At 43.7% G+C, this 15,048-nt stretch overlaps 1 protein-coding gene across 1 annotated transcript in view; it reads right to left on the bottom strand.

Moving 5' to 3' along the window:
- Positions 1–773: 773 nt before the first annotated feature.
- LNP1 (leukemia NUP98 fusion partner 1) overlaps positions 774–15,048 on the bottom strand; it is a 125,773-nt gene continuing 111,498 nt past the window's right edge. The window contains exon 2 of the mRNA XM_085620482.1: positions 774–1,686. Within this exon, the coding sequence (XP_085476608.1) occupies positions 1,387–1,686 (300 nt within the window). The 3' untranslated portion in view covers positions 774–1,386. The remainder of the gene's footprint in view (positions 1,687–15,048) is intronic.

Here is a 15,048-nt window from a genome sequence, read left to right as displayed (position 1 = left end):
ACTCCAATCCGACACTCTACTCCACTCTATGCCACTCAACTCCAATCTATGCCCTTCCATTCTATAACACTCTACTCTCTCCATGACACTCTGCAACATTCTACACCACTCCTCTGTATGGCACTCCATAACACTCTACACCGCTCAACTCTACACCACTGTACGCCACTCCTTAACACTCCACTCTATGAAACTTTACTCCAATCTCTTTTTACCCTACTAACTTTTATCCATACTGAACAGCAGACACGCTGGTGTACAACATGGCTAAAACTTATTGGCATAGTTAGTAGCTCCTGCATATGCGAGACCTGCTGGCTTTGCCCATGCTTGATTCTTTTACCAATCCATCTCAGATTAGTAACTAAAAAAAACCTCTGTTCTTTTGTAAGCATCGGCATGCGTGCTGAATGGATACGCGCACCTACAAAACGGTTTGGCTGCCACATCAGTGCATCGTTTTTGCATTTTTTTGTTAGCCATGCTGCACAGCAGACATGGTGCAAAAAAAAAGTTGGCAAAGTCAGTAGGTTTGTAAGGAGAGACCTCTTGGCTTTGCCAAAGCTTGTATCCTGTATTCCTGACATCTCTGTTGTCTATTAATGAGATTGACTGAAGACCAGTCTTCTAAATGTTGCCTGACCTAAAGAACTGCTTAACCGAGGTTGATGGAGTTTCAGAGAATAAGTTTGAAGACCGGAGGTGTTGATTTAACAACTTTATTTTTTAATTGAATGTCTACATCAAAATTAAAAAAGAAAGACGCTTTAATGAATGCACAAGCACAAAGATGCAATTCAAAAATACAAAATAATGCAAAAAGCAGCAATCAGGAAAAAGAGACAATTGCTTTGTGAATTAATACACAAAGTAGAACATCTAACCTTAGTGCATACGTTCTAAATAAAAATGCCAGAAGGAATATAAAATAAAGTGAAAGCATCCAAGCTTCTATGACGCAAGGTTTAGTTAATGCATGTGTAATTTGTTATCGTTCTCGTGCAATTTACTTGATTAATGGACGTGGGCAGTTAGTTCCTTAGGGTAACTGGCATTTTTCTATCTTTGGCACACATTTCGATCATGCCCATAAAACAAAGAGTGATGTATATTGAGTTAGTAGTCTAGTGCTACTACCTAAGGCTGTTTAGATTTTCAATATAGGTCGCAAAATGAAGATAATAAGTGTTGTAACGGTAACATGCTAACACAGTTCCTCTGCCAACCAGGACGTTTCATTGTAAAACATACCATCTTCTATCTCTTTGTCTAGGAAAATTGGTCATTTTATTCACAGTGGTAGAAGGAAAGCAGCCTGCCTCTGCATTGAAATACATTACACCCTAAAAAAGTAAATTTTTCAGCCCAGTTAGGTTTCAGAAATGTCTATGGGTCTACCTCTGGCTTATCCTTTACTGTGCCCACCGAAGACGTTGACTTTCGGCTTCTAAATCGGAGTTGGCGCTCAAAGTATTCTGAAAGCTCTTGGATGGAGTTTGATCTCTTTTTCGGTTCTCTTGCTTCTCGGATCAATTCAGCGGGTGAAGACATTTTGCGTGAACTTTCAGGGATTTTGACTTTGAAATCCTTGTCTTCTGGTATCTCCTTGCCTTCTTTTAGGTATAAAGATGCTGGAACTTTTGATGCTGAGTGAAGTCTTGCCACATGCATTGCAGAGAGTTGTGCCTATAGGAAATTAAGGTAGATCTTTATTTATCGGTAAAAAAATATGAAGAACAAAGCAATACAAACTACTTAATTTAGACTTAAATGGCACTATTTGCAATGTGTGCCCAGAGCAAAATGAGGCTTCATGGTTCAGTCAATAGGTAATCCACTGATGGATCTTCATTTCAGAGCAAGATCTCACACTAGAGACAATGCTGGTCACACGCAGCAAATGTGTTCCAAAATATAATAAAGGAAAGATATGCAAAGTGGATCATCACTAATTTACTTACTGAAGAGGAAAGGATCTGCTGTGAGAACCCTTAATTGTGCTTGATGGACCCTTGCTTCTGTTTATCCTGATCCCTCCAAAAATCATTGCAGAGGAAGGTCAATGAAGTAAAATAACTGAAAATAATTCAATTTGGATAAAAGGATCTTTGTGAAATATTGTATCTGAATATGGGTATATAGAAAGAAAACACTGCATTGAAATAACTGTGAGTGGGTGAAACTCATATTGAAAACAAGCATTGGCAAAGCTGGTCTGATTTTATCTGCCAGACTTTTGGCTTTGTCAATCCCTGTTTTGATTTCTCATGAGTTTTGCAAAACTTGATTTTTGAGGAAGCTCCAGGCCATTGTTAATCTAATAATAAAAATAATGCCTAAAAACTAAAATGATTTTGGTCTCTAAAAGCACACACTGACTTGTTGCTACTGGAGGGAACTATTTTGGGTTTGGAGTTAGCCAATTGCTGAAGTAGACTGATCCATTGACCAATGATATATGCTGCAGCAGGTAATGGCAAAAGGTGAATGACACATTAACAGACCACTAGATGAAGAGGGCTGGTCGAAAGCCCCTGTAAGTAAAACTATTATATATATCATTTTGCTCAAATTAAAAGGTCCTGCCTAATGCCAGACCTATAAATTGCAGTTTAGAGAGAAAGAAACAGATGTTTATTGTTATGTCATCTTTATATCTTGTTTGACGTTTTCTTTTTAGAGGTTAACGTGAACACGTTACAGTACGTGGATACTGATTTTTCTGTTGTATTATCTGCTACTTAGGAGTAATATAGTAATTCAATTAAAACGCTTTTTCAGTCACACATTAAGAAAACATTCAAAACAAACTCTCCTGAAGAAATTCTTACATCACCTAAAAAAGTAAAATAAAGCTGGTCCACGCTGTCCAACAGATAATATTGCTTTTTCCAAGCCTGCAAAATGTTACCAAAAGTTAGTATTAATCGTCTAATGGTCAGTGTCAAATAGAGCATAACAGTGTATGCTTCCTGTGTTACGCTTGACGTACAATAACGGATTCCCGCATATTGCACCAGGTTCAAGCTTTTTGCATGTGCAACATCCTCCAGGTACCTCCTGGAGAAAATTGTGTAGGAAAGCAGCGCAGTAAGGGGGATGCTATTCACAACATTTGGAAAACTGCACTTTTGTAGTGTGACTGACAAATTTCAAACGATCATACACCTCATCTTAGCCCAAAGAAGTTATTACGTATACATTTCTCTTCATAAGAACTCATTCCCAATCAATGCTTCTCTTCTGGTTCTATCTCGGCTAACCTCTAGCAACATATCCCTAATCCCAGTTCTCGAATTTTGGTATTTCTCAATCACTGAAACGTGCTGTTCAATTGTCTATGCTGGTTAGTTGTTCTTCGCCTTTTTACAATGTGAATGGTACCATGTTATGTGAAGCATGCTCTTGCCCCGGGCACAGAAGTGCGATATAAAATGTTAAAAAAGAAATAAATTGCTTAGAGACCCACTGTGCGCCAATGGTATTTTCCAAGGCATTTATTGTGTACCCGATTCTACTCCCAGCGCCTTGAGACCTTCACAGGTGAGTCGCGTGCTTTACAAATCCCTGATTGATTGATTGATTGATTGATTGATTTATTGACTCCAGGACTTGGAATGAGGACGTGAGGATGCAAGATAGAAAAGGCTACATTTATATAATGGATTGTGGATGTAGCTATTACCTAAGGAGTCAGCAATGACTGCAGACAGCACCTAGTAACTCTGATTTCTGGTATACCCCCAACCCCACCTCCCAGGCCCAGAAATGCCATCAGCTTTGCAAAGATGATATGTAGCATAAAGAAAGCGCTACCAAATGCATTATGAACCTCCCAGTGACCCTAGAGGGTGTGCACCATGGCAACCAGGTCAGTTTCCTACTTCCTAATCTCTGTTCTAGACAAGGTTCCATCTTCGACTTCCCAGGTGCATCTGACATGCTGTAAAACCTAAGTTAAGGCGCTTAAAGCGACTATGAAAAGCGATGATTCCCTGTTGTTCCCTCTGACAATTGCCTGCTCAGGAGTATAGGCGCTTTGGCTCAGGCGTTTCTGCCAACGCACCTACCAAGTTTGTAACACTGGCCTCAGGAGGAACAACCAACCTGGAAGAGTCCCAAGAGGGATTCAACATCATGCTTACAGTGCAGTCCCTGAAAAGTTCTGCTGCGGTGAGGACTTTTAAAGATCCCTTATAAATATGTCATGTCAGTTTCGCTCCAAGAGGCACCGTGCCTCACCCCCTTTTTGACTCCAAAAGAGTCAGGGTATGCTCCAGTACCTCTATACCTCACTCGTGCTGGGTTGTTGTAGCATGACATTAATGTAGGCCGTCGGGTACATAACATTCAGTCATCCCCCTGCCTCGAAAGTGGTCTCCCGCTATTGTCGCAGGCCAGTTCTAGATATCAAAAAGCCAGGAACAGCAGGGAACACTATCTCTCTCTTTAACCAAATATATTTCATCCTTAGCATTTAAACTGTACAACCTTGTTCTCCAGTACCCAAGCATCTCTTCTAAGCAGCTCGACATTTGAGATGGCCTCAGTACTTGCCAAAACATTCTACAGCCTATCACTAAGGAGCTCACAAAAAGCTTACAAAGCTTACTGGTGCCCTTCAATTAAGATATCGACCTATAATTGCACATAATGGTTTTATCACCCTTAATATGGCTTGTTCTTAGGAGGTCGGAAAGACCTCATGCTTCAAGATATTGCTGAATAATTAGGTTACTAGGGAACCCCAAATAGCACTATCATAAGGGAATAATATATAGGTGCAAAGCCTGGTCACGGGGTGCATTCTTATTTTGAACTGGTAACACTGTACTGATCGCCTGAAATGTAAACGACACAAAAGAAATATGCTTATCTGAAGCCTCTAGTGAGTGGAAAATGCATAACTTCTTCTGCTGTAGAGTCCCACTAAAGATTTAAATGATGTCGGTCTCACTTATTGCTGCTAATAATGCAGTCAGGCGCATTTTGGGAGCTTTTTTAGATCGGTCGCCAACAGTTGCTGAAACAGTGTAATATTCTTATCCATTATGTCCTGTCTTAGTGATTCCCATTGATCATTTCCATAAATATATATATTTTTACAGTTTAATACATTTTTATATTGTGCTCTCCTTACTAGTAGGCTAGACCTCCTTAAAATATAATACCATTTTACAGTCTCAATTAGCTCTACTTTGGCCAGATGGCATCCTTTTTATACCATTCACTCCACAGGTCAAACAATCTTTTGCAACTAAATATACCTGACACATCTGTGCCAACTTGGATTCTCAATTTTTCAAATACATTGTTAAAATGCAAAGAGTGTCTATTATTGTTATTATTATTATTATTATTATTACCTTTACTCTCAAGGGTAATGATCACTGGATGGTGACTGTTCTCATTCCTTCAATTCCAGATTGCGTCCTGTTTGCTGTGGTAGTAAAAGTGATAGGTATCCTCAAACAACACATGAAAATCCCCAACCAGTGGTATGCTATGTATCACCATTCACAGTAGGCCATGGGATATCTCTTCATTAGTTGTTACAGACTGGATCAGATCTTCTGTCCAATTAGATGAGAATCCCTGATAGTGACCAATCTATCAACATAAACTATGTCATCCCTGCTAACTCAGAAACAGTCTCTTTCTGACCTTAAGCAGCGAATGACCTTCTCTATTCTGAGCCGCCCCATGCCCTCAATGAGATTCCCTTGACACCTAAAACCTTCACTCGAGCTCCCAGCAGGGCTTTGTGGGCACAAGACCAGAGCTCGGTCAGAACTCTGATCAGGAGCGGCCATCTTGGAGCTCGGGCAGCCCCACCTTGTTAAATTAAATTATTTTTAGAGAAAACATTTTGTGTCACGTGTTCTTTGCAAGTGTAATGTAACAAGTTGTGTAAGCCAATTCAGAAACAACTATCAGTAATGTTGTTTCTGATGCTAGCTCACTACCGAGATATTTGCCACTTCTGCTTCCTACTTCTCATTTTACCTGTGCCATATCTACCCCTCCTTCTTTATTACATGTTGTGTTGTCACCATTGATGGCGCCTCGGTATCTGCACTTTAGTCTTCTGTAAAATCATCCAATATATCTTGCCATTGGTCGTATGGACCTTTGTTAGTGAACTTGAAGCGCTTTAAGGGAGGAAACATCAGAAATACATTTCTAATCCGTGAATCCAATATGACTCCACAATAGGGACCAAAATCTGTAAATTAAAATAAATGGGTTGATTGTAGGATATTAATCCATCCAGTGTGTATGCAGAGTAAAATTAGGTTCACAGGGTACAGCAATTTAGTTTGCAGGCTAAAATGTGCCCGTAAGTCAAATCATAATAAAATCAAATATAGAATAGTAACAGCCATAATGCTAATGAAACAGATTGTTGCAATATGGTGTCCCTTAAAGAAACTGCACTTTTTTAATCTAATCATAGGTAAAAGATTAAATAATGGAAAAGTTTGTCAAGGGAGAATAGAAGGTGTCAGCATCTAATGGAACTCCTGTAGAAGTCCAAGGAAATAATAGTAGTGTTCAGCATGAAGCTTACCACTCAAGCTTCAAAAACATCCACATCTCCTTCTCGCCACCCAGTACCAACCAAGCAGCTGAACAAGAAGGGAGTCAAAATACTCCCTATTTCCCATCTCATCGAAACTGGGACCTCAGCCTCCAAATTCTAGCATGCCACCATCGGGGTACGTGATGATAAACAGAAGGTGTCCTTTGACCATTATTTCTCCAAGTTCATTGCCAGCTTACTCCTTCCAGACCTCACTGCCAGTGATCTAATACAAACAATAATCCTTTCTCTAACTAACGAGAGATATGATAACACACCTGCAAAAGGAAAGTTAACACACTGTTGAATTAGAAAAATATTTTCAACATGGGCCTCCTGTCAATTTAAGCTCTCCAGAATCAAAAATGGCAATGAATTACAATATGAAATACACATAAAATAAAATACTAACCACGTTAAATGTACGTAAGCATAACATGATTACAACTGTCAACTGATCAACTTAATATGCTAATGTATATACAGCTTTATTGGTTTTAATGAATATACTCCACTAATGTATTTAAATGTTACATACACATTAACAAAATTTAATCACACGTTGAATTTAAATGTCATATATGAATATATGGATGTATATTCATGACGTATACAAGGTGGAGTCCAAACTATGCTGCTCCACAATGTTCTGCAGCATGCAACATATTAGTAGTGTCCGACTCACCTTAGATGGTTTGTACATGTCTACGCTGGTATGGTGCAATCACCAGGAATGTACTTTCAGTAAGCCAAATTCATGCACAATTATTTTTGGTGTCTTGATGGATGTGAGTGTTTGCGCCTGGCTAGTCAAAGGTTCTCACAAACGATTTAAAAGCCATAGCTTCAGGGCTTTTCAGAATTGAGGAGAATACACATCATCGTGTTCAGCTACATTTCATAAGTACTTGCTGAGACATCTGAGTAAATGTAAGATGGCAAATGCCATTTAAATGTAGACTTGGGAAGCTGCTGCTCCCATGCTCATAGCTTACAATGTACTGCCATTAGGTACCTCTATCGAATGTGATCATCATGGTACATAGTCACAGAAATGTCGATTTTAATGTTTTTAAGTAGTCCAAACCTGAGGGGATGCTGTCCCTCCATAGTGCATGGTACGCAATTCATCCGTATCTCAGGGACATGGCGCCATGGGTATAACTAGGACTTTTGGCACAGTATGGTGAAGCACACAATTGTTTCATACATCATCTACACAGTATGGTTTGCTGCATCTTCCTATCCTGGCAAACTTGCTCACTGGTCCAAGGAGCAACCAGTTATATATCTCACCAATCAACATTAAGTAAACCTGTAGCATTCATTACCTGTGGCTAGGTGGAGATACAATGTGCTCGTTGACTGCAGTGACCAGGACCAGTATCTTTGAAAAAGTGGGCTGACCCAGCCGGTGCACCAGACCCTCTGTATGCTGTTAGGAGCTAGGTGCAAAAAGCTGCTGTAGTCTAGTTGTTGATGTGCAGGATTGGAAAATCTGTGTCCCAATGTGTGCCCTGGATGACAGACAAGATGTGGTTAATGTTGCCCATGTCCTGGTGACATATCAGAACGTGATATTCCAACATATTCAATGGATTGATCCTTATCCTGGGGACCCGGGTACTTTCCTTCTCCTCGGAATTTGTACTGCTTTGCTCTCCTGGGCACCTTGCTCCTCTTGCACCAGTGACCAGAAGCAGCACAAACTGGATCATCAATGGAGTCTGGTGAAGTGAGGTGAACTGGCCTATCAGGGCTCTTTTCACGGAGATTGTTGAGGGTGTCTGTGACTGAGTAGACTCCATTTATAGTTCTGTTTACATTGACCCACCTGTCATTAGGCTGTGTTCTGTGGTTCTCACTGCAGGATTAATGTTTCTGTATTGGATTGTGTTGTTCCAAAAATATTTTTGTTGATTTCATTTGTATTGTACTGTCAAGTTTTGTTTTTATGTATTTGTGACCTGTTTTAGTTATTGGTGCTTGTTTCGATTGATCTATTCCTTTTTCCACTAGCCTTAGGTAGTGGGAGTTTTCCCAGCAGTTTACTGTTTCTTTTTGGACATTTGCTAATTCCGCATGTTCTACTACCGTTTGTGCTGTACATATCATACGACTGCATACTCTAAAAGCGCATGGGGTTATAGCATGAACTAACTCGAATAGAGTCATGTACAATTGGCACAAGTTGTTGCCTGATCCAAGAGTAATGCTAATACCACTTGGATCGGAATGAGGGTCTAAGTAGCAAGCTATCTCCTTAAAATGTATCCCTTGTTCGAAAGGGGCAGAGCGAATAACTCATATTTGGGGCAGATTGTGATGCTGCTGGGAATTTTAAGCAGGCCTATTTGGGGATACACAACAGTGGTAGTTTGTAGTATGAACTGGAACCTACACAAACAGTCTATTTTAGATCGGGGCAGCTGATGCATGTGGATCTAAAGGAATAAGAGCTTAACCAGGTTGCAGTGCCACTAGTTGAGGACCTTGTAACACCAACATTTAACAGGATAAGGTACTAACTTTACAAAAGCTGCTGACAGGTGGAGCATTAAGTCCATATTCAGGATGAAACGACCACTCTATTAAAGGATAGCCATGTCTGAATTCACATTGGATGGGGCAAAGGCATGAATAATTTTGTTTTCAGTCCTATGTAGATACCTTCCTATCCCACACAGAAGGAACACACGGACACAGAGTGCTGAAGCAAGCACGTCTTTATTCTTGCCTCTTCATTTCTGCACTGCCGCTTCCACCCTGCAGCTACTCCTCTTCCTGTCCACCGATATGCCTGACCTTGGGGCAATGTAAAGACATGGCGACATGACATCTCCCTCCTTTGTATTTTAAATGTTCAATGTATCTCTCAGAGTTCTTCAATGAGTCGGATGGGCCTCCGAATACGCCGTCGCGGTCGACTGGGTCGTGATTGACTGTGAGGATGTTCTCTTCTTAGATCATGGGTCTCCGATACCCGTATGGGTTTTTTGTGGCTGTTCTCTTTTTGACTTGACACGTCCGTGTCCCAGTCAGGTCTCCGGGTCCAAGTGTAGGCTGTCGGGTTGCATCTTTTAAAGTGCGACACGTTTCTGGTCTTTCTCTTGCTTCCAGACTCAGCTGTAATCATGGCTCCTTTTTTCCTTGTTACTTGTAGTGGTTGACCATGGTAACAGCTATCTGTTTTGGATTTCCTTTCTTGTCTCACCAGCACCCAGTCCCCTTCTCGGATATCAGATGTCTTGGCGTGTCTGCGGTGGTCTGCATATTCCTTCATTTTCGCCTTCTTAGTCCGATCCAACTCGACCAGGGTCTCGTGGTCTGAAGTTGTGGTTGTGGACTGCGTGAAGGCGTCTGTGGTTGGTATCTGGGTGCAAGGGGTTCAGCTGACCATCAGAGTGGTGGCACATTGGTTTGTGGTGCTGTGTGGCGTGGTCCTGTATGCTCAGCCGACCATCAGAGTGGCAGCACATTGGTTTGTGGTGCTGTGTGGTGTGGTCCTGTATGCTCGCAGTACTTCATTTAGTGCTGGTTGAATATCACAGTGAGTTAGCTCAGCTAGTTGGACTGTCTTTTTGATGGTGGCCATAAATCGCTCCATCATCCCATTTGCCTGGGTCCACAGAGGAGTGATTTTCCGATGTTTGAAGTTTAGGTGTCTTGCGAATGCTGCAAAGTCTTGTCCATTAAAAGGTGGCCCATTGTCAGACTTCACCACCGTGGGAATTCCCCAGGCGGAAAATTCTTCGTCAATTACCGGTATGACAGTGGTCGCTTTGGTGGAGGAAATCTGGTGAGCGATGGGGAATCGGGAATATTCGTCCATAATGACGAGGATGTATTTTCCCGACTTCAGCGGGCCAAAGAAGTCAATGGCTACGTGTTGCCAGACACTATCTGGTAGGTCTGACATCTGCAGAGGAGCGTGTGGTTCTTCTCGCCCCACCAGTTGACAGTGTGGGCAGTCTTGTAGCGTGGTCTCCACCATCTGATCAAGGGAGGGGAACCAGACGCGCTCTCGCAGCGCTATCTTCGTGGCTACCACCCCTTGATGTCCTCCGTGTGCTAAATTTACAATTCCCTGTCACAGCTGGCTGGGAATGACGATTCTCCGACCTCTTAGTAGTAGTCCATTGTCACTGATGGAGAGTTCATCTTTGACGTATTTGAATGCCATGAGTTACTGTGTGTTGATGGTGTCATTCGTTTTCGGTTCTTCTATGTGTCGCCAGGAGTCTGTGTGAACACGATGCATGATGTTTTGGATAGTGACATTGTTTGTAGATGCGTCGATGATGGCTTCTAATGGAACAGCCGGTGGGCAGGCTCCATCAATGACGAAATGGAGATATTCTTCAGCTACCGAGTGTTGCGCTCGTGTCAGAGCTTGGGGATGTTGTGCGATGTAGTCTGCTGGATTCTCCGCCTTCCCCGGTTTGTGAATGATGGTGTACATATAGTCTTGCAGGCAGATGCCCTATCGTTCTATTCGTGGAGGCATCTTCGCCCTGGGGTTCCCAAAAATGGTTATTAGCGCTTGGTGGTTGGTGATGAGTGTGAAGTGCTTACCATACACAAAGAGGTGAAAATGTTCACATGCCCACATGACTGCCAGGCTTTCATTTTCTGGTTGAGAGTATGCTTTTTCGGTGTCGGTAAGGCTTCGGCTGGTGTATGCAACAATGTGGCGTTGGCCGGCTTCGTCATCATATTGCGCTAGAATCGCCCCTAGCCCAACAGGGCTGGCATCTACAGTGATTTCTCTCTTTCGCTTGGAGTTGAAGTACACTAAGTTGATGGCTGAACTCACTGCTGCCTTAAATTTGTTGAAAACTCGGTCACACGTGGCCGACCATTGAAAACTTTGTCCTTGTCGAGTTGGTTCCCTCAGAGGGTAGCTGATGGTGGCATAGTCTTTGATGTAGCGGGCGCAAAAACTGGCCATACCCAGGAACGAGCGGATGTCGCTGACATCGTGTGGCTGCAGAGTGTCCGATAGTGCTGACACTTTTTCAGGGTCAGGTCTCATGCCCTCTTTTGAGAAGATGTGTCTGTTGAATTTGAGAGTCGACTTGTGAAACTCACATTTGTCCTGATTGAGTGTGAGGTTCGCGTTGAGAAGGGTGTGGCACACTTGGTCTAGCGTTTTGTCTTGATTTTTCTGGGTCTCTCCAAACACCAAGATGTCGTCACTGTAATTAAAGACGTTGGGAATGTCTTGTATGACTCGCCGAACAGCCTCCTGGAAAATCTCAGCAGCTGATGAGATCCCGAAGTTGAGGCATTTATACCTGAAAAGTCCTTGGTGTGTAGTGAATGTGGTGATGTATCGTGATCGTTCATGCAATTCGAGCTGATGATACCCCTTGTTGAGGTCTAGTTTTGAAAAAACTGTCGCCTCGTTCAGGCGTGTGATCATGTCGCTGATGTGCGGACCTGGGTGTTGCTCCCTTTCGATGGCTGTGTTTGGGGCTCACATGTCCACGCACAGGCGTACTTTGCTGTCCCGGCCTTTCTTGAGCACAACCACTACTGGCGACACCCATGGAGTGGGTCCAGTTGATCTTTCTTTGATGTCTGCCTTTAGTAGATCTTGGAGTTCGTCATCTACCGCTTGTTGTAGGTGAAAAGGCACTTTCCTGTGATGCTGTGCCACTGGCGTCACTTGCTCATTTATGTGCAGCTTTACCTTGAAATGAGCTAGCTTTCCTAACCCGTTGAACAGCTTTGGGAACTTGTTGACAATGTCTGGCGAGTCGTCCACTTTGTACAGGATCTCAACTAGCTTTAGGTGTTCCACCGTTGGTAGGCTGAGGAGACAGTTTGCTGCTTCAGGGCCTTCAATCACGTGAATTTGTGCTTGGATTTTCCTGTCCTTGTACGTCAGCGTGGTACGAAATTGTCCTAGACAAGGTAGTTGTTCTCTGGACATCCACGTGAAGACCCGTACTGCGGCTGGCTCTAGTTTTGGTTTCGGGTTCATGCTCTGGTATTCTGTGGCGCATATGTAGTTGGGAGATGTGCCTGTGTCGAGAACAAACTTGGCGGAATGGCTTCCTATTCAGATGTGTAGTCGCGGGTACTTCTTCAACCTATCTGGATCCGCCACCATGCACACATATTCATCACTGTCTTGTGAGATGGGTGTAAGAGAGGATGATTCTCTGGACGTTGACCGTTAGGATCGGTATGAGCTGTGTGACTGTGCACTGGATCTCAATGAGCTTGTAGAGTGGTCTCTATGTTTTTGTACGGCCCTTGCGTGATGGCGTGATCCTGCGTTTTGCTTGGTCTGTCCCGTCTCCGTGCGCCTGGCTTGGCATGCGGCTTCTAAGTGGTTGTCTTTTCCACATCGGTGGCATTATTTACCAATGGCTGGACATTGACCCGTGTGCGGGTAGTCTTGGCCACACCGGTAATACTGTGGAGGGTGCCTACGGGAGTGACTGTTCTTTGTCCCTCGGCGGGGTGACTTTGTACGAGGTGATCTTGCGAATCTTCCCGAGGTGCAACGGTCTGGACGGTGCCTTGGTACCATGTGAGATTGCACGCGAAGAGCTTGTTCTTTTCGGTTTTGCTGACCTCCGTTTTCTTTGCGTGTTCTTCTGCTTGATCGTTAATGAGAGTAAGTTCTTCTATTTTGTCTAGAGTGTAGTGCTTCTTCAGTAGTCGGCTGAGTAGTGATTCAGATTGACATCCGTCAATGATTCGTAGGCGCAGCGCATCTTCTGTGGTGAAGTTATCGAATTCACAATAGCGAGCTAGCCGTTTGAGACGGGATATGCAATCGCCCATGGGTTTGTCTCGCTCCTGAGACGCAAGGTTGAATGTGTAGCGCTCGTAATCTAAGTTCCGCTTGGGAAGGAATTTCTTGTTCAACACTTCTCTCACGTCCTCATATGATGAAGCGTTGGCCGAAGGTAGGTCTTTGATGATTTGTCCAATGTCTTTACCTACAAGATTACATAGGGCTATGAGTTGTTGGTTTGAGTCACGGACTTGTGACCCCTTCATGAAGTCCTCAAAATCCTCAAAGCAACTCTTCCAAGCGGGGCCCATACGCTTAACCAGATGTCAGTGGTAGTGATTCAGGGGGGCACAGGTATGATACTCCCATGGGTATCGGTCCAGGCGGCTGGGCACCATGTGCTGTGCTAGGATGAGTCAGGGTCTGACATGGTGGGGCGCAATGTGACTCTAGTGAGCTTTAGAGGCGTTTGCAGGGGTTCAGTATCTCGTTGGCAGGCTCCATGTGTCTTTTTAGTGTACTGCCTGACTTTAAAATGGCCGCCGCGTAAGGACTAAGCTTGGCTGGTGCAGAGTGCCTGACTTCAAGATGGCCGCCAAAGGGGACACATGCAGGCATGCTCCAATTCTCACAGGTGCAAAAACCACAGTTGATGGACAGAGTGCAGAACAATGTCATACATTCACCCCAGTACAGAGATCTGGGCCTAAGTCCATCATTTTTTTGCTCACCATGCCATTCCAGGTTGAATCCAGCCATATGCAAATCAGTCTTGACCCTGTGCCTCATGGGAACAGTCCAGCCCGAACTGCCAAGCCAGGTCCTCCCTGGACTGGAAACAAGCATCTTAGGACCGGTTTTGGGGTTTCACCCCTCTTCAGCCAGGATAGCTTGATTCCAGTGGCATGGAGAGCATGGGACCCATTTCTGGGCATACCCGTCCCACTCGGGGAGACAAATGCAAAAACAACAGTTGATGGACAGAATGCAGAACAACATCATACATTCACCCCAGTACAGAGATCTGGGCCTAAGTCCATTGTTTTTTGCTCACCATGCCATTCCAGGTTTAACCCAGCCATATGCAAATCAGTCTTGACCCTGTACCTCATGGGAACAGTCCAGCCCGAACTGCCAAGCCAGGTCCTCCCTGGACTGGAAACAAGCATCTTAGGACCGGTTTGGGGGTTTCACCTCTCTTCAGCCAGGATAGCTTGATTCCAGTGACATGGAGAGCACGGGACCCATGTCTGGGCATACCCGTACCACTCGGGGTGAAGAATGCAAAACAACATTTGATGGACAGAATGTAGAACAATGTCATACATTCAACCCAGTACAGAGATCTGGGCCTAAGTCCATCGTTTTTTTGCTCACCATGCCATTCCAGGTTGAACCCAGCCATATGCAAATCAGTCTTGACCCTGTGCCTCATGGGAACAGTCCATCCTGAACTGCCAAGCCAGGTCCTCCCTGGACTGGAAACAAGCATCTTAGGACCAGTTTCGGAGTTTCACCCCTCTTCAGCCAGGATAGCTTGATTCCAGTGGCAAGAAGAGCACAGGACCCACGTCTGGGCATACCCGTCCCACTCGGGGTGACAAATACATAAACAACAGTTGATGGACAGAATGCAGAACAACATCATACATTCACCCCAGTCCCGAGATCTGGGTCTAAGTCCATCGTTTTTTTGCTCACCATGCCATTC

The sequence above is a fragment of the Triturus cristatus genome, chromosome 8 (genome assembly GCF_964204655.1).
Source record: "Triturus cristatus chromosome 8, aTriCri1.1, whole genome shotgun sequence".
NCBI classification, from domain to species: domain Eukaryota; kingdom Metazoa; phylum Chordata; class Amphibia; order Caudata; family Salamandridae; genus Triturus; species Triturus cristatus.
The sequence above is the reverse complement of the archived record's forward strand: the minus strand, read 5'-3'. Positions and strand labels throughout refer to the sequence as shown.